The sequence below is a fragment of the Heterodontus francisci genome, chromosome 11 (assembly GCF_036365525.1).
Source record: "Heterodontus francisci isolate sHetFra1 chromosome 11, sHetFra1.hap1, whole genome shotgun sequence".
NCBI classification, from domain to species: Eukaryota; Metazoa; Chordata; class Chondrichthyes; order Heterodontiformes; family Heterodontidae; genus Heterodontus; species Heterodontus francisci.
Genome location: NC_090381.1, coordinates 31,767,333 through 31,787,637, shown reverse-complemented (window position 1 = coordinate 31,787,637; position 20,305 = coordinate 31,767,333). Strand labels below are relative to the sequence as shown.

The following is a 20,305-nucleotide window of genomic DNA, read 5'->3' as shown; positions in this document are numbered from 1 at the left end:
TACCCAACCTGGTGTATTTGAGGGAGCTCAGTAAGCACCGGTAACCCTCCTCCCAATGAACAAAAAAATTCAGAACAAAAATGCTACACATGTCCCATTCCTGGTTCTGGCAGCTGGGTAAACAATTGTTCAGCTCCTAAAATAAATCGAATGGTAGTTCTGTTCAAATTGGCCCATTGCCAGGCTGACTTCACTGATGGAAAACATTGGAGACAGCATTCTGAGAGGAAATAAAGATACCAACAGGAATTATGGCAAGAGATTATGGGGATGCTCAGAGTGCTATTTTTTGTATTCATGAATCAAAGCTGCATTTACTCTGGCAACACACTCCTCCATTGTGTTGTTAGACCCAGAGCTTTTTTTGTTTTCCCTCCTGGTTTTCTCCCCTTGTCACCTGTAGGCAGTGATTTTAGCTGGGGTACACAAAAACAGGATTAGGCCATTCAGTCCCTTAATCCTGCTCTGCCATTCAACAACAGCTTGTATTTACATAGCGCCTTTCATGAGGTAGAACATCCCAAAGCCCTTCACTGGTGATGCACAAAAGGTTAAAATTGGAGGAATGCAGACATCTTGGAGGGTTGTAGGACTGGAGGAGATTACAGAGAAATGGAGGGGACAGGCCAAGGACGGATTTGAACACAAGGATGAGAATTTCAAAACTGATGCATTGCTTAACTGGAAACAAATAGGTCAGTGAGCACAGGGGTGATGGTGAATGGGAGCCAGTGTAGGTCAGTGAGCACAGGGGTGATGGTGAATGGGAGCCAGTGTAGGTCAGTGAGCACAGGGGTGATGGTGAATGGGAGCCAGTGTAGGTCAGTGAGCACAGAGGTGATGGTGAATGGGAGCCAGTGTAGGTCAGTGAGCACAGGGGTGATGGTGAATGGGAGCCAGTGTAGGTCAGTGAGCACAGGGGTGATGGTGAATGGGAGCCAGTGTAGGTCAGTGAGCACAGAGGTGATGATGAATGGGAGCCAGTGTAGGTCAGTGAGCACAGAGGTGATGATGAATGGGAGCCAGTGTAGGTCAGTGAGCACAGAGGTGATGGTGAATGGGAGCCAGTGTAGGTCAGTGAGCACAGGGCTGATGGTGAATGGGAGCCAGTGTAGGTCAGTGAGCACAGAGGTGATGGTGAATGGGAGCCAGTGTAGGTCAGTGAGCACAGGGCTGATGGTGAATGGGAGCCAGTGTAGGTCAGTGAGCACAGAGGTGATGGTGAATGGGAGCCAGTGTAGGTCAGTGAGCACAGGGGTGATGATGAATGAGAGCCAGTGTAGGTCAGTGAGCACAGGGGTGATGGTGAATGGGAGCCAGTGTAGGTCAGTGAGCACAGGGGTGATGGTGAATGGGAGCCAGTGTAGGTCAGTGAGCACAGGGCTGGTGGGTAAACAAGATTTGGTGCAACTTAGGGCTCAGGTAGTAAAGTTTAGATGACCTCAATTTTATGCAGGGTGGAAGGTGGGAGGGCGACCTGGAGTCCCTTAGAATAGTCAAGTCTAAAGCTAACAAAGGCATGGATGAGGGTTTCAGCAGCAGATGGGCTGGGCAGGAGCAGAATCGGGTGATGTTGCGGAGGTGGAAATGGGTGGTCTTTTCTCCTTTTTCTTTATTCGTTCACGGAATGTCGGCATCTCTGGCTAGGACAGCATTTATTGCCCATCCCTAATTGCCCTTGAGAAGGTCAAATATGACACGAAGATTGCAAACAGTCTGGGTCAGTCCCAGATAGTTGCCAATCTGATCTTAGCTGACCTGTTCCTCAACATTATTTACTCTCCTTTGATACCCTTGATACTCTTGCCTAATAAAAACCTATTGTTTTCAGTCTTGAAAGTTTCAGTTCTTCCAGCATTCACAATCTTTTGGAGTGAGAGTTCCATATTTCCACTTTCCTTTGTGCAAAGAAGGGCTTCCTGATTTTGCTCCTGAATGGCCTAACTCTAATTTTAAGATTATGTCCTCTTGTTCTGGATCCCCACACCGGAAGAAATTTGACCCGATTTTAATTCTGTGCAAATGGGTAGGTTCTGAATGGGTTACAATCGGGCCTGCAGCTACTCTGTATCTACGTTATTGAATCCTTTTATCACTTTACATAACTCAATTAGATCACCTCGTGAAATTCTACACTGAAGGAATACAAGTTGATGGAACCTGCCATAGAATCTTGGGATGATGCAACACAGACGGAGGCCATTCAGCCTAATGTGCCTGTGCTGACTCTTTGAAAGAGCTATCTAGTTCCCCCATCCCTTTTCACATAACCCTGCAAAGTTTTCTCCTTCAAGTATTTATTCAATTACCTTTTGTCAGCCATGGTAGCAGTCTTGCCTCTCAGTCAGAAGGTTGTATATTCAAGTCCCATACCAGAGACTTGGCACATCAATCTAGGCTGACACTCCCGTCAGTACTGAGGGAGTGCTGTATAAAGAAAATTCACCTCATGCTGCCTCCGGTTCATTTGCCAATTGCCTCAAATCTGTGTCCACAGGTTACTGTCCCTTCTGTCATTGGAACAGTTTCTCCTTATTTACTCTATCAAAACCCTTCATGATTTTGAACAGCTCTTTTAAATTTCCCCTTAACCTTCTCTGATCTAAGGGGAACAACCCGTTTCTCTAGTCTTTCCTCTCACCCTGCTACCATCTGGTAAATGTCTTTTGTGCGCTTGACATCCTTCCTAAAGTGTGGACCCAGAATTGGACATAATACTCCAGCTGGAGCATAACCAATATTTTTAAAAGGTTTAGCTTAATTACCTTGCTTTTGTGATCTTTGCCTCTGTTTATAAAGCCAAGGATCCAGTATTTTTTAACAGGCTTCTCAACTTGTCCCACCACCTTCAAAGATTTACTCGGAGAGCGGCGGGGAACAATGAGAATGGAGCCGGGCTTAAAACAGCGTGGAGAGAGCGAGAGTTCACTTGGAGAGTGGTAGGGAACAGCAAGGGCAGAGCTGGGCTTACAACAGTGTGGAGAGAACAAGAGTTCACCCGGAGAGTGGTGAGAGGGAGAGGAGCCGGGCTTCAAAACAGCATGAAGACAGCGAGAGTTCACTCAGAGAGCGACAGGAGACAGGGAGAGCAGAGCCGGGCTTAAAAACAATGCTGAGAGAGTGAGAGTTCACTCGGAGAGCTGCAGGAAACAGTGAGAATGGAGCGGGGAGAGAACAAGAAATCACTCGGAGAGCAGCAAGAAACAGCAAGAGTGGAGCCAGGCTTAAAAACAGCACCGAGAAAACGCAAGTTCACTCGGAAAGCAGCAGGAAACAGTGAGAGTGGAGTGGGGAGAGAACAAGAGTTCACTCGGAGAGCAGCGGGAAACAGCGAGAGTGGAGTGGGGAGAGAACAAGAGTTCACTCAGAGAGCAGCGGGAAACTGAGAGCGGTGTGGGGCTTAAAAACAGCGCTGAGAGAGCAAGAGTTCACTCAGAAAATGGCAGGAAACAGCAAGAGTGGAGCAGGCTTAAAACAGGGCTGAGAGAGTGAGAGTTCACTTGGAGAGGTATAGGAAATAGCGAGAGCAAAGCAGAGCTAGCCGTCATTGTGGACAGTCTGTAGGTTTAGAGCCCATGCTCGGAAAGACAAATTGAGGTGTGATATCGTAGGGAAGCAGTTAGGTGATTGGCTGGTGAGTATTTCCTACTTATCTTATATAAACTAGAGAATAAACTCATCAGTCTTATTTTTTTTAAAGTAAGGTTTATTACTACTAGTAAGGTATATTAAGTACTAGTAGGGCTTATGAGTATTAGTAAGGTTTGTTAGCATTCGAAAGGTTTACGAATAGCAAGGTTATTAAGCAACAGATAGAGGAATGGCAGGGCGGCTCCAGAATGTACATCCTGTGCTATGTGGAAACTCCTGGACACTTCCCATGTCCTGGATAACAACTTGAGCAGGAATTATCATCAGTTGTAGCAGCTCGAGCTCTGGGTTTCCAAACCTGAGCAGCAGCTGGCATCCCTGTGGTGCATCCGCGAGGTTGAGAGATTCGTGGATAGCATAGTCACCCCACAGCTTAAGTGTACAGAGGGAGAGAGGGAATGGGTGACAATAAGAAAGTCAAGTAGAAACAGGCAGATGGTGCAGGGGTCCCCTGAGTGCATCCCACTCTTCAACCAGTATTCAGTTCTGAATACTAATAGAGCAATGGTTCAACTGAAGAGTGCAGCCAGAACCACGTTCATGGCACCACGGGTGACTCAGCTATACAGGGGGGTACAAGGAAGACTGGAAGAGCAATAGTGATAGGTGATGCGATAGGGGAATTGACAGGTGTTTCTGTGGCCGCAGACATGAATCCAGGATGGTGTGTTGCCTCCCTGGTGCCAGGGTCAAGGATGTCACTGAATGGCTGCAGAGCACCCTGAGGGGGGAGAGTGAACACCCAGCTGTCTTGGTACACATTGGTACGAACGACATAGGCAGAAAGAGGGATGTGGTTCTGCAGTCAGAATTTATGGAGCTAGGTAGGACATTAGCAATCAGGGCCTCAAAAGTAGTACTCTCCGGATTACTCCCAGTAACATGTGCAAGTGAGTACAGAAATAAGAGGATAAAGCAGATGAATGCATGACTGGAAAGATGGTGCAGATGAGAGGGCTTTAGATTCTTGGGACATTGGGACTGACTCTGGGGGAGATGGGACCTGTACAGGCCAGATGGATAGCACCTAAATAGAGCTGGGACTGAATTCCATGTGGGCAATTTGTTAGGAGGATTTAAACTAACTTGGCAGGGGTGTAGGAGCCAGGAGGAAATATCAGGGAGCAATACCAATGTGCACAGAATACTGGGAGGGATAGATAGCACTAGAGTCGGGAATAGTAAGTTGTAGATGGGTCTGAGTAAGGGAGGGAGTAATAACATCTGAATCAGGTTTAATGTGCACGTATGTGAATGCACGGAGTGTGGTTAATAAGACTGGTGAGGTACAGGTGCAGATTGACATGTGGAAATATGATGTTGTTGCTATAACAGAGACCTGGCTCAAAGAAGGGCAGGACTGTGTATTAAATATTCCTGTATACAAGGTATTCAGGAAAGGTAGGAAAGGGATAAAAGGGGGAGGGATGGTGGTATCAATTAAGAAGAACATTGCAGTGCTGGAGAAAAAGGATGTTCCAGAGGGGTCGAAGACCGAATCTATTTGGCTAGAGCCAAGGAACAAAAACATTGCTCGGTGTCGTCTATGGGCCAGCAACTAATGCAAAGGATGTAGAGAAACAAATTTGCAAGGAAATTACAGAGAGGTGCAGGAATTATAATAGGGGACTTTAATTATTCAAATATAGACTGGGATAGTAGCAGTGTAAAGGGTAGAGAGGGGCAAGAGTTCCAAGAGTGTGTTCAGGAAAATTTTCTACAGCAGTATATTTCCAGTCCAATGAGAGGGGAGGCACTGCTGGACCTGGTTATTGGCAATGAGATGGGCCAAATGGATCAAACATCAGTTGGAGAGCATTTAGGGGACAGTGATCATTATATTGTATGGTTTAGGTTGGCTCTGGAAAAGGACAAAGAACAATTTACAGTAGGAATAATGAACTGGCGGAAAGCCAACTTCAATGGGGTAAGTATGGATCTGGGTCGAATAAATTGGAATCAAAGGTTGGCAGGAAAAACAGGAGCTGAACATTGGGCTACCTTCAAAGAAGAGATAGTTCAGGCACAGTCAAAGTATATTCCCTCGAAGGGGAAAGGTAGGGTATACAAACCCAGAAATAAAAACAAGAAATGCTGGAATCACTCAGCAGGTCTGGCAGCATCTGTGGAAAGAGAAGCAGAGTTAATGTTTCGGGTAATTCATTGGATGAAGGGTCACTGACCCGAAACGTTAACTCTGCTTCTCTTTCCACAGATGCTGCCAGACCTGCTGAGTGATTCCAGCATTTCTTGTTTTTATTTCAGATTTCCAGCATCCGCAGTATTTTGCTTTTATACAAACCCAGAGCTCCCTGGAGGACAAATGAGACAGAGGTTAAGATGAAGAAGAAAAAGTGTGCTTATGACAAATGTCAGGTGGATAATATAATGGAAAACCAGGCTGAATATAGAAGGTTCAGAGGGGAAGTGGGAAAGCAAATAAGAGAAGCAAAGAGAGAGTCTGAATAGAGACTGGCAGCTGACATAAAAGGTCTTCTATAGGAATATAGATAGGAAAAGGGTGGTAAAAGGAGAAGTAGTGCTGATTAGGGACAAAAAAGGGGATTTACACTTGGAGGCAGGGGGAATAGCTGAGGTGCTAAATGAATACAACTGTCTTTACCAAGGAAGAAGATGCTACCTAGACAATGGTGAAAGAGGAGGTAATTAATACACCAGAAGGATTTAAAATTGATGAGGAAGAGGTATTAGATACGTTGTCTATACTTAAAGTTGATAAAGCACCAGGACCGGATGAGATGCATCAAGGATACTGAGGGGAAGTGAGCGTGGAAATTGCGGAGGCACTGGCCATAATTTTCCAGTCTTCCTTAGACTCAGGGCTGCTGCCAGAGAATTGGAGAATTGCAAATGTTACATCCTTGTTCAAAAAAGGATGTAAAGATAAGCCCAGCAACTACAAGCCAGCCAGTTTAACTTCACTGATTGGGAAACTTCTAGAAACAATAATTCGAGACAAAATTAATTGGCACATAGACAAATGCAGATTAATTAAGGAAAGCCAGCACAGATTTGTTGAGGGAAAATCATGTTTAACTAACTTACTGGAGTTTTTTGAGGAGGTAACAGAGAGGGTTGATGAGGGCAATGCTGTTGATGTGGAAGGCATTTGATACAATGCCGCACAACAGACTTGTGAGTAAAATTATAGCTCATGGAATGAAAGGGGCAGTAGCAACATGGATACAAAATTGGCTGAGTGACAGGAAACAGAGAATAGTAATTATGGATGTTTTTGGGCTGGAGGAAACTTTGTAGTGGAGTTCCCCAGGGGTCAGTGTTGGGACCCTTGCTCTTCCTGATATATATTAATAACCTAAACCTTGATGTACAAGGCACAATTTCAAAATTTGCGAATGATACGGAACTTGGAATTATTGTGAACTGTGAGGAGGATAGTGTAGAACTTCAAAAGGACATAGACAAGTTGGTGGAATGAGCAAATGAAGTTCAATGCAGAGAAAGTGAAATGATTCATTTTGGTAGGAAGAATATGGAGAGACAATATTAAATAAAGGATACAATTCTAAAGGGGATGCAGGAGCAGAGGGACCTGAGTGTATATGTGCATAAGTCATTGAAGGTGGCAGGACAGGTTGAGAGAGCAGTGAATAAAACATACAGTATCCTGGAACAAAAACAAGAAATGCTGGAATCACTCAGCAGGTCTGGCAGCATCTGTGGAAAGAGAAGCAGAGTTAATGTTTCGGGTCAGTGACCCTTCTTCGGAACTGACAAATATTAGAAAAGTCACAGATTATGAGCAAGTGAGGTGGGGGTGGGGCAAGAGATAACAAAGGAGAAGGTGCAGATTGGACCAGGCCACATAGCTGACCAAAAGGTCACGGAGCAAAGGCAAACAATATGTTAATGGTGTGTTGAAAGACAATGCATTAGTACAGATTAGGTGTGAATACACTGAATATCCTGGGCTTTATTAATAGGGACAGAGTACAAGAGCAAGGAGGTTTTGTTGAACTTGTATAAGACACGAGTTCGGCCTCAGCTAAGAGTATTGAGTCCAGTTCTGGGTGCCACACTTTAGGAAAGATATGAAACCACTGGAGAGAGTGCAGAAAAGCTTCATGAGAATGCTTCCAGAGATGAGGAACTTCAGTTATGAAGATAGATTGGAGAAGTTAGGACTGTTTTCCTTGGAGAAGAGAAGGCTGAGAGGTGAATTAATAGAGGTATTCAAGATCATGAGGTGTTTGGACAGAGGGAGAAACTGTTCCCACTCGTGAAAGGATCGAGAATGAGAGGACACAGATTTAAAGTAATTGGCAAAAGAAGAAAAAGTGACATGAGGAAAAACTTTTTCACACAGCGAGTGGTTAAGGTCTGGAATGCGCTGCCTGAGAACGTGGTGGAGGCAGATTCAATTGAAGCATTCAAAAGGGAATTAGACAGTTATATGAAAAGGAAAAATGTGCAGGGTTGTGGGCAGAAGGCAGGAGATTGGCACTAAGTGAATTGCTCATTTGGAGACACAATGGGCTGAATGGCCTCCTCCTGCGCTGTAGCAATTTTGTGATTCTGTGATTTATGTGTGTATACCCTCAGATCGCGCTGTTCCTACACCCTCGTCACTATAGTACAATTTAGTTTATATTGTGCCTGCTCATTCTTCCTCCCAAAATGCATCACTTTATAGTTTCCAGCATTAAATTTCATCTCCTGCGTATCTGTCCATTTCACCAGTCTGTCTATGTCCTCCTGAAGTCTATTCCCGTAACTTAACCCTCTAAGCCCCTTAGAGCTCATCTCAGGGTCAAACATCATTCTGTTGAATCTGCACTGCCAGTATGTCCTTCCTGTTAAGTGCCCAGAATGTAATGTTGTACTCCAGATGAGTTTGTACAACTGAAGCATCACTTCCTCCCCCTTTGTAGTTCAATCCCCTTGAGATAAAGGCTAACATTCCATTAACCTGTTTGATTTATTTTTGTACCTGTCCACTAGCTTTGAGTTACTTGTGCACTTGGACTCCCAAATCGCTCTGCTCCTCCACAACTTCTAGTTTGTCACCAGGGTTTAGTTCGACAGACACTATCTCCAGTACCTCACCCAAGTGACCATTCTTCATGCCTGAGTCAAGTCTATTTGTGTCGGCTTAACTTCTTAATTGTGGGGGGTTGGGTGGGGGGGGGGGGGGGGTGGTGGGGAAACATCTTTACTGAGCCCCAGCCTGCCACACCTGATAATCACACAGGTGTATTGTCTATCTGGGCCAGTGAAACATTGGCTGATTTATTTTCCCCACATGGTGGCTGAGTGTGCTGAGTCCATTCATATTGCCTTTAGTATCAGTGGTATGAATCAGCACAGTCTGGGGATCAAACCTGTGACCTTTCTTGCCTGTATGGTTTGCTGCTACACTGGCCTATTTTTTTACACACAAGGCTACTGTGGGAACCTTCCGAACTGTTCCATGCAAAGCAGATGATGCAGTATACACCAAGCAGGTAGATGGTTGAAGGAGCCTGATATTTCTCATGGTGTGATTGGCAGCCCAGTAAGTTCATGTCTGTTAAAAATGGGGTGTATTTTTCAATCTCAAGGTCCCAGGTTCAAGACCTACAACTATCAAAAATCCCTTTTAGGGAAAAATCACCTTGGCGGGGGGGGGGGGGTTGTGGGGCGGGGGGAGGAAGGTCAGTGCTTGGAAGATTAATAGCTATGTTCTGTGGGATTTTCCAGGTGGTAAGGAAACGCAGCACGAGGTGTGGAAGTACAACGCCTCCTTAAATAAGTGGATTCAGGTTGAATACTTAAACATTGGACGGTGGCGGCACAAGATGGCAGTTCTGAGTGGCAAGGTGTATGCAGTGGGAGGTTTTGATGGTATTACGCGCCTCAACAGCGTGGAAGCATACGATCCCTTTCACAACTGCTGGACAGAGGTATCTCTCAAGCTGAACATCAGACAATCGTACTATCTATGTAAATGCCAGTCCATAGTATATTGAGTTTTTTTGTATAGTGTGTACTTCCTGTACATTTCACACTTTATTTCCTGTGTCACAGTTTTTCTGAAATGCTACTTCTGTCACGCCTGGGTATCACATCTTTTGGATTGTGGCTTTTATGATTTCAGAACGTACCAAAGTGCTTCACAGCCACTGAAGTACCTTTTAAATGTAGTCACTCTTGTAGTGCAGGGAAACACAACCGCAAATTGTACACAGCAAGGTCTTTTATGTGCACCTGAGAGAGCAGACAGGGCCCCAGTTTAACATCTCATTTGAAAGACGGCAACTCTGAGAACACAGCACTGGATTGTCAACCTAGATTTTGTGTACAAATCTCTGGAGTGGGATCTGGTCCACAACCTTTTGACTCAGATGAGAATGCAACCAACTGAATCACAGCTAACACCTAAAATAAAATAAAACATTTAAAGTAGATATAAAGCTAACCAGTTGCTTGACAAAATCAAGAAATTGTTCCAATCTATGTGCTGTTACTATTCTGTAGTTAACCTTTACATAGAAAAACTTGCATTTGTATAGAACTTTCATGATCTCAGGACATCCCGCAGCACTTTACCGCTAATGCCGTACTTTTGAAGTGTAGTCACTGTTATAGTGCGGCTGTCAATTTGTGCATAACAAGATCCCACAAGCAGCAATGAAATAAATGACCAGATAATTGGCTTTTTTTTGATATGGGTGGAGAGAGAAATATTGGCCAGGATACAAAGGACGGTTCTCCTACTTTTCTTCAAATAGTGCCATGGGTTCCTTTATGCACAGCTGAGAGGGCAGATGGGCCTTGGTGTAACATCTCATCCGAAAGACAGCAGGAGGAAAGCTTTAGATTACAGGACGATATAGATGGGCTGGTAAGATGGGCGGAGCAGTGGCAAATGGAATTTAATCCTGAGAAGTGTGAGGTGATGCATTTTGGGAGGACTAACAAGGCAAGGGAATATACAATGGGTGCTAGGAGCCTAGGAAGTACAGAGGGACAGAGAGACCTTGGTGTACTTGTCTACTGATCACTGAAGGCAGCAGCACAGGTAGATAAAGTGGTTAGGAAGGCATATGGGATACTTGCCTTTATTAGCCGAGGCATAGAATATAAGAGCAGGGAGGTTATGATGGAGCTGTATAAAATGCTAGTTAGGCCACAGCTGGAGGACTGTGTACAGTTCTGGGCACCACACTATAGGAAGGATGTGATTGCACTGGAGAGGGTGCAGCGGAGATTCACCAGGATGTTGCCTGGGCTGGAGCATTTCAGCTATGAAGAGGGACTGGATAGGCCAGGGTTGTTTTCCTTAGAGCACAGAAGGCTGAGGGGAGACCTGATAGAGGTATACAAAATTATGAGGGGCATTGATAGGGTAAATAGGAAGAAACTTTTTCCCTTAGCGGAAGTGTCAATAACCAGGGGGCATAGATTTAAGGTAAGGGGCAGGAGGTTCAGAGGGGATTTGAGGAAAAATATTTTCACCCAGAGGGTGGTTGGAATCTGGAACACACTGCCTGAAGAGGTGGTGGAGGCAGGAACACTCACAACATTTAAGACGTATTTAGATGAGCACTTGTAACGCCATAGCATACAAGGCTATGGGCCAAGTGCTGGAAAATCAGTTTAGAACAGATTGGCTTGATGGCCGGCACAGACATGATGGGTCGAAGGGCCTGTTTCTGTGCTTCATAACTCTATGACTCTATGACCTCCGACAGTGCAGCATTCCCTCAGTACTGTACTGGAGTGTCAGCCTGGATTATGTGCTCAAGATCCTGGAGTGGGACTTGAACCCACTAGTTTCTGAGCCAGGAAACAGGAATAAGCCATTCAACTCAATCCAACTCTTTTTGAAGGATCAATCCCATCTCCACGCCTTCTCATTATTTAAGATAAGAAAATGTAAACCAGGAAAAGGCAATTTGGCTTATCAACTCTGCTCCATCCAGAGCCATGCATGATTATTCCCTCATGAAATTGCCTTGCATGTCACCTGTTGAGACTATAGTTGAAGGAATACTTCATCCCTTTAAAAGACTCAGTCAGTGCTCTACCCTGTGCTGACCCCCACCCCCGCCATTCTCATCAGCTTGCAGTCTAGCTCTTTTCTCAAGGTGTGAATTGCCCATGAATCAATTCCCTCCTTTCAGAGACTGTTCTGTCTTCTATACTATATGAGAAAAAGTTTTTCCTAATCTTCACCTTGATTGAGACATATATGGGGCAGAATTTAGTCTGGGCCCGTTTCCAGGCCTGGACTCAGTGCTGCAGAGTCATGCCTGAACCAGGAGGCCCGAGGATCAGCAGGAATTGGTCTGTGGGCCTCATTTACATATTCGGGCAAGCTGATGACCCTTCAGTGAAGTACCTTGGGGTGTCCTTTTATGTTACAGGTACTATGTAAATGGCACTTCTTGTTACTGTATTAGTTGTACAAGATAAATTGCTAGTTTGCTTCACCTCATTATTACCTTTCATTACTCAGGAATTTGTTCATGGGATGTGAGCATCGCTGGCAAGGCCAGCATTTATTGTCCATCCTGATTTACCCTTGAGAAGGTGGTGGTAAGCTGCCTTCTTGAACCATTACAGTCCGTATGGTGTAGGTACAACCACAGTGCTGTTGGGGAGGGAGTTCCAGGATTTTGACCCAGTGACAATAAAAGAACGGCGATATAGTTCCATGTCAGGATGGTGTGTGACTCGGAGGGGAATTTGCAGGTGGTGTTGTTCCAATGCGACTGCTATCGTTCTTCTTACAGGTTATTGGTGAGTAAGTGCTGCTTGATAGCACTGTCCATGACACCTTCCATCACTTTGCTGATGAATGAGAGTAGATTGATGGGGTAGTAATTGGATTTGCTTTTTGTGAACAGGCCCTACCTGGGCAATTTTCCACATTGCCAGGTAGATGCCAGTGTTGTAGCTGTACTGGAACAGCTTGGCTAGTGGCACAGCCAGTTCTGGAGCACAAGTCTTCAGTACTACAGTGGGATGTTGTCAGGGCCCATAACCTTAGCTGTATCCAGTGTGCTCAGCTATTTCTTGATATCACATGGAGTTCTTCTACCTGCCCCTGTCCCTGGGGGATTTTATGTGAAGCAGCAATGGAGGGGGTGGCAGGGATGGTGGGGGTAGGAGGGGTAGAGGTGGTGATGGAGAGAAGCTGAAGGGAAGAGTCAGAGAAACTAAAGTACATTTTTTTCTCTTACTTTTCTTAAGCAATCACAACCCTTATTCTGAATAGCTTCCTTTCATTCTGTGAATCAGTTAATCATGACTCAAATTATTCCCTCTGCTGCAGGTCGTTCCGCTCCTTGTAAATGTGAGTTCATTTGCTGCCACTACCTACAATAAGAAGCTCTACGTCATTGGAGGAGGACCCAATGGGAAGCTGGCCACAGACAGGACCCAATGCTATGACCCTGCACCCAATAAATGGAGCCTCAAGTCACCCATGCCTGTTGAAGCCAAGTGCATCAATGCCGTTACATTCAATGACCACATTTATGTTGTAGGTATGTGGACTGCGGTACTTTGCTTTGCTGTGGTATTGTCCATGGTGAGTGTAGGTGTTAACATCTGGGAAAAGAGTTTGGGTATAACTTTTTGTTCAAGGAACAGAAGGACATGTAAAGGCCATTGGACATTCATTTAGATCATGGCTGATCTGTACCTCAGATCCACACCTTTACCCCACCTTTGATCCATATCCATTAGCAACCTTACCTGTTAAAAAATCGATCAATCTCAGAACTGAAAATTTCTAATGTCCCAGCATTCGTTGCTTTCTGGAAAAGAGAGTTTGGATTTCCATTGCCCTTAGTGTGAATAGTACTTCCTGATTTCCCTCCTGATTTTTCCAATTTCACACCAATTACCAGATCCCGATTTCTCATGTGCTTTGCTAGTAGACCATTGTCGAGAAATGGCCTCTCAAGCCAGCTCTTGTCCAAAGAAATCTAGCACAGATTCCTTCACCTTGCCTCATAACTTGAATTCCTGATACCCAGAATGACCTTTTCTGGACCCTCTCAGTGTCATTAAATGGTTTAAAACTCTCTGAGGGTTGCTGTGAAGATAAGGGGCCATAGAAATGCATTTTTCCTGTTTGTTTGCGGGTATTTCTGACTGGCCTGATAACTTTAACGGTGGTATATAAAAGGGCCGATTACCCCATGTCGTACACCCAGCACGCGGGCATTCTGGGATTGGGTCGAAATAGCTGTAGAAGAACTTTGAAGATTTCAAATTGTGCATAGGCTTCATTCAAGCATTGAAATTTATTGAAAGGTAACCAATGCATCCACATTGCTCAGCTCTTTGGTTGTTGTTCAGCCATTTAGAACTGTCACTTTTGGGCTCCCGTAGTGTTCAATGCGGAACATCCATTCTTAAGGCTGGAGCTGACTAGTTTTTTTTGGATATGTCTTATGATGTCGTTATTATTGTCTTGTCACATGCTTTTTTGCACATTATTGTTTGCCCAAACACTTTCACTTCCCCCCTACCCAAACGCTCCAGCCTCGCTGTTTGGAGTGGAACTTTTCTAATAGAGGACTCCTCCACATCTGGCTAGCAGATGCACGCCTCTGCTCCACCCACACTGTAAAATCACAGTTGCCAACCACATGCTTCTGTTTTGAGCGAACGTTCAGCAATTCTGACCCATTTCTGCATTGCTGGCCTTCCGGCCGGTCTCCCCTTTTCCACCACCACCCCCATAAACCTGAGGTCATCCAAAACTCTGCTGCCTGTATCCTAACTCACATGAAGTCCGATTAAAAATCCGATTAACCCATCACTCTGTGCTCACTGACCTGCATTAGTTCCCTATACAGCAAAGTCTCGATCTTAAAATTCTCATCCTCAGGTTCAAATCAGTCCATGGTTTTGCCCTTTCTTATCTCTGTAATCTCCTCCAGTCCTACAACCCTCCGAGATAAGAGCAAAGGCAAAAGGAGCAGGAGTAAGTCCCACGGCCCCTCGAGCTTGTTCCACCGTTCAGTAAGATCATGGCTAAACTTCTACATCAACTCCACTTTCCCACCCCATATCCATATTCTTTGATTCCCTTAGTGCCCAAAAAATCTATCAATCTCAGTCTTGAACAACTGAGCACCTACAGTCATCTGGGGTAGAGAATTCCAAAGATTCACAACCCTCTGAGTGAAGAGGTTTCTCCTCATCTCAATCCTAAATGGATAACCCCTTATCCTGAGACTGTGATCTCTGTCGTCCTTCAACTCTGTGCTTCCTTCACCCTACCATTGGTGGCTGTACCTTCACCACCTGGGTCCTAAGCTCTGCAATTCCCTCCCCAAACCTCTTTGCCTCTCTCTTCTCCTTTAAGATGGTGCTTAAAACCTCCCACGAGCTCTTTGACTAAGCATTTGCTCATCAGTTCTATGTTCCTTTCTTGGTGTCAGTTTAGTGTCTGTGCAGCTGCATCAAAGGTGCTATATAAATGCAAGTTTTTGCTGATGAAAACATTCTCAATTTCGGGAGCAATTCAAACCTTCTCTCAGTACTTTACCAGAGATCACTCCACTGAAATTACTGGATGTATCCTCTGTGCATGTGAAGCCAGGGCGATTGGGTACAGCGCAATTTCGACCAGAAATGCTGCTATAGGAGTGTGAGAGCAGTGGTAGGAAGCTATGTGAGTTAGTGAGTCAGGGCTAGTGATATTGGCTGCTCATCGATATAAGCCAATAACAAGTAAGATTACAGCCTGTATAAACCTATACCAATACACAGGGGAAAATAGCAATGCTTCAAGGTGCTGGCTATGGTCTGAACTTGTGCTGCTCCTTACAAGCGTATGAGGGAGATGAGGAGCAGGCATTAAAGGCAGGAATTTCAAGCGTGTAGTTTGAGGTCAACTTTAACGTGTTTGACAGCTGAAATCAGGGAACTTTGCCAAAAAGGTCTCACAAAGGATTAAAAAAAAATAAAATCAGCATCTAAAGAGAAAGCACAGTGCGGACAGGCTATGCACTTCACATTGAATTCACAATTTTATTTTACAACTTTTAACCGCAAAAAGCATAGTGTGATTCTTATAGAATTTCTCTGATTGTGATTACAAAACACCAGCAGATTTTGGAGTGCGTAAGTTATCAGATCTCTACCGGGTACAAACTACAAGGAAGTTTGATGGGCGGGTGAAATAAACATTACTTTGCAACTGCAATAGCCTTCGTAGTGAGCCAGGGGTGAGATTACAAAGTGTCAACAATGCTACTCCATCAGGGACTGGAACAGAATTCCTTTGAAATTAGTCCACATGAGAGTGACAACTCTAACAAAACGCACATTTGGTGAAATATATTTTAAATGGCTTATTACACACACAATTAAACCCAATTGACGTCTCTATGGTAATTGCACAATCCAGATTACCGTAGCAAAATTCATATGAATTCCATATTTTATGCTTGGAGCAATTGCCTTTTCCAATGGAAGGGGTAGAAGTGGTGGTTGTTACTGGACTAATTATACAGAGATCTGGGCTAATGATCCAGAAAATGTGAGGTTAAATCCCACCATGGCAGATTGAAAATTTGAAATCTATTTAAAAATAATTCTGGATCTTAACATCTCAAAAGCTGATACCAGAAAAGGGACTATGAAGCTGTTGGATTGTCATTCAAAAACCCATCCGGTTCATTAATGTCCTGGGAAGGAAACCTGCCATTTTTACCCAGTCTGGCCTATATGTGAATCCTGCCCCAGACCAATCTGATCGATTCTTAACTGGCCCCTGAAGTGGCCTAGCAAGTCATTCAGTCATATCAAACCACTGCAGCAGTTCAAGAAGGCAGCCCTCCACCATCTTCCCAAGGCAACTAAGGATGAGCAATAAATGCCAGCAATGGAGTCACTGGAAAGCTGAAGATTTCTTAGAAGCAGGACTTTGCTTTGTTGTTGACAGTTCATGGAATGGACACTGAGATGTTGTTTAAAAATGACCTTGCTGGAAGGCATGTGCTTTAAGCAATAAACAACAGATACCTTGGTGACCTGGAAAAGATGTTTACAGAGAAGCCACATGTCAAGGTTTATGGAGGTCAAGAGGTTTACTTTCTGTTTTGGGGTTTTGGATATTGTTTTCAAGTCAGTTGGGGTGTGAACTGTTTTGAAGACAGTTGGTTTTGCCACCCAAGGAAAAAGGAACAACCCAGCTCGCTTCTTCCTCTACCTCTTTGAAGAAACCCTGCAAAGATCCAGTGTGAGAGAGCTAAAATCCCCAGTGCTGCATCTCTCCTGAGAAGCTGAAAAACCCTGTGATTCAATTGTGTGTTGGCTGAAACCCCTGATGCCACATGTCTCCTAGAAAGTCTACTAGACGATTTCTCGACATCTCCAGAACGAATTGCTTCTGAAAAGATCTCAGTGATCCGTTTCCGTATACCTGGAAGCCAGACAAAAGGGACGCCTGACATCCTTCCATAGCTACTCTCTTTTTCTTCAAGATTTAGCAAGTATTTGGCCAAAGTATTCATTTTTTGCTTTTTTAAAATATAAATGTATATATACTATATTATTTATTTATTTTTAAACCATGTGCTAGTCTTAAGCTTGTTTTTCATGTTTTTGCTTTCGTGCCGAACTGTTCATTATTCTGTCATTAGCACTCTCTCTCGACTCCTGCTATATCTTTCGCTACATCTATTTAGCATTCTATTTGCATTCTGTGCTGTGACATCTGTCATTTAATCTCTCCCCCCTCCATCCTATCACAGTCCTTTCTTCTTGTTCTTCTTTCCCCCCCTTCACCCTTTCACTTGCTCAAAGACTGTTACATTTTTAACTTTTGCCAGTTCTGATGAAGGGTCACTGACCTGAAACGTTAACTCTGTTTCTCTCTACACAGATGCTGCCAGATCTGTTGCGTATTTCCGGCACTTTCTGTTCTCATTTATTTATTTTTTGTCTGTTTTATGCAACTGATCTCTGCAGAGAGAATTTCTGTATTTTTTTCAGTGTGTGTGCGACTGTGTGTGTAAGGAATTTAAAAAGGGAAGTTTCATATTTCAATCTCTGTGTTAATGCTTTGCTTCGTTACTGAAGAAACCTGGTTGGTGTATTTTATTCTGGGATAAAGAGTAGAATATATGATTGACCAAATCGGTAACTGGGTAAACATTTAAAAAATATATTTTGTGACCTGCGGAGAAGTGGGACTAGAAAAGACAGTGTACTCCTCCCACCTCGGTTATAACATAGTCCCACTCCCTCACCTTTTCCCCGTAGCTCTGCAAATTTTTTCTCTTCAGATAATTATCCAATTCCCTTTTGAAAGCCGCAATTGAATCTGCCTCCACCACACTCTCAGGCAGTGCATTCCTAATCCCAGCCATTCATTCGTAAAAAAAGGTTTTTCCTCATGTCGTCGTTGGTTCTTTTGCCGTTCACCTTAAATCGATGTCCTCTTGTTCTCGACCCTTCCATAAATCGGAACACTTTATCATCTCTGTCCAGACCCCTCATGATTGTGAACACCTCTATCAAATCTCCTCTCAACCTTCTCTACGTAACTGAAGTCCCTCGTCTCTGGAACCATTCTCATAAATCTTTTCTGAAACCTCTCTAATGCCTTCACATCCATCCTAAAGGGTGGTGCCCAGAATTGGACACAGTACTCCAGTGGAGGTCGAACCAAGGTTATATAAAGATACACCATAACCTCCTTGTTTTTGTACTCTATTTATAAAGCCCAGGATACCCATATGCCTTATAAACAGCTTTCTCAACCTACCCTGCAACCTTCAACGATTTGTGCACATATACTTCCATGTCCCTCTGCTCCTGCACCCGCTTTAGAATTGTACCCTTTACTTTATATTGCCTCTCCTTGTTCTTCCTAACAAAATGTGTCACTTCACACTTTTCTGCATTAAATTTCATCTGCCACAGGTCCACCCATTCCACCAGGCTGTCTATGTCCTCTTGAAATCTATCTCTATCTGACTCACAGTTCACAATACTTCAAAGTTTTGTGTCATCAGCAGATTTTTAAATTGTGCCTTGTACACCCAAGTCTATGTCATTACTATAGATCAAGAAAAGCAGGGGTCCCAACACTGACTCCTGGGGAACCCCCACTGTATACCCTCCTCCAGTCCGAAAATAACATTGACCACTACTCTCTGTTTCCTATCACTCAGCTAACCTTGTATCCATGCTGCCACTGTCCCTTTTATTACAGAAGCTTTAACTTTGCTGACAAGCCTGATTTTTTTCATAGCTATATACAAGTTTACAGAAAATACGAAGTTAGCACAGTAAGCTTTGGGGTTGGGTGCAGAAAGTTGCAAAGGGACACAAACAGATTAAGTGAGCGGGCAAGACTGTGGCAGATGGAGGTTTGGAAGGTGCTGTCTAAGGAGCCTCGGTGCATTGCTGCAGTGCATCTTGTAGATGGTACACACTGCTGCCACTGTGAGTCAGTGGTGGAGGGAGTGAATGTTTGTAGATGGGGTGCCAATCAAGTGGGCTGCTTTGTCCTGGATGGTGTCGAGCTTCTGGAGTGTTGTTGGAGCTGCACGCATCCAGGCAAGTGGAGAGTATTCCATCACACTCCTGACTTGTGCCTTGTAGATGACGGACAGGCTTTGGAGAGTCAGGAGGTGAGTTACTCGCCACAGGATTCCTAGCCTCTGACCTGCTCTTGTAGCCAAGGTATTTATATGGCTACTCCAGTTCAGCTTCTGATCAATGGTAGCCCCCAGTATGTTAATAGTGGGGGATTCAGCGATGGTAATGCCATTGAATGTCAAGGGGAGATGGTTAGATTCTCTCTTGTTTGAGATATTCATTGCCGGGCACTTGTGTGGCACGAATGTTACTTGCCACTTCTCAGCCCAAGCCTGGATATTATCCAGGCCTTGTTGCATTTCTACACGGACTGCTTCAGTATCTGAGGAGTCGCGAATGGTGCTGAACATTGTGCAATCATCAGCGAACATCCCCACTTCTGACCTTCTGATTGAGGGAAGGTCATTGATGAAGCAGCTGAAGATGGTTGGGCCTAGGACAGTACCCTGAGGAACTCCTGCAGTGATGTCCTGGAGCTGAGATGATTGACCTCCAACAACCACAACCATCTTCCTTTGCTCTAGGTATGACTCCAACCAGCAGAGAGTTTTCCCTCTGATTCCCATTGACTTCAGCTTTGTGAGGGCTCCTTGATGCCATACTCGGTCAAATGCTGCCTTGATGTCAATGGGAGTCACTCTCACCTCTCCTTATATGAAGATAGGTTGCATAAACTTGGCTTGTATTCTCTTGCCTTTAGAAGGTTGAGGGGTAATCTAATTAAGGTCTTTACAAAATTAAAAGAATTCAATAGGCTAGATGTAGAGAAGATATTTTCACTGATGGAGCAATTACAGAACAAGCAGGCATAAGCTTAAAATTAGAGCAAGGCCATTGAGGAATAAAATCAGGAATCACTTTTTCACACAGAGGGTAGTGGAAATCTGGATCTCTCTTCCCCAGAAAGCTGTGAAGCTCGGACAATTGGAACCTTTAAGGCTGATATTGATAGATTTTTGTTGGATAAGGGTATCAAGTGATATGAAGCAAAGGTGGCTAAATGGAGTTGAGATGCAGATCGACCATGATCTAACTGAATGCCGGAAGAGGCTCG

At 44.2% G+C, this 20,305-nt stretch overlaps 1 protein-coding gene across 1 annotated transcript in view; it reads left to right on the top strand.

Moving 5' to 3' along the window:
• klhl6 (kelch-like family member 6) overlaps positions 1–20,305 on the top strand; it is a 62,634-nt gene that overhangs the window by 38,719 nt on the left and 3,610 nt on the right. The window contains exons 5-6 of the mRNA XM_068041929.1: positions 9,373–9,575; positions 12,953–13,166. Of these exons, the coding sequence (XP_067898030.1) occupies positions 9,373–9,575; positions 12,953–13,166 (417 nt within the window). The remainder of the gene's footprint in view (positions 1–9,372; positions 9,576–12,952; positions 13,167–20,305) is intronic.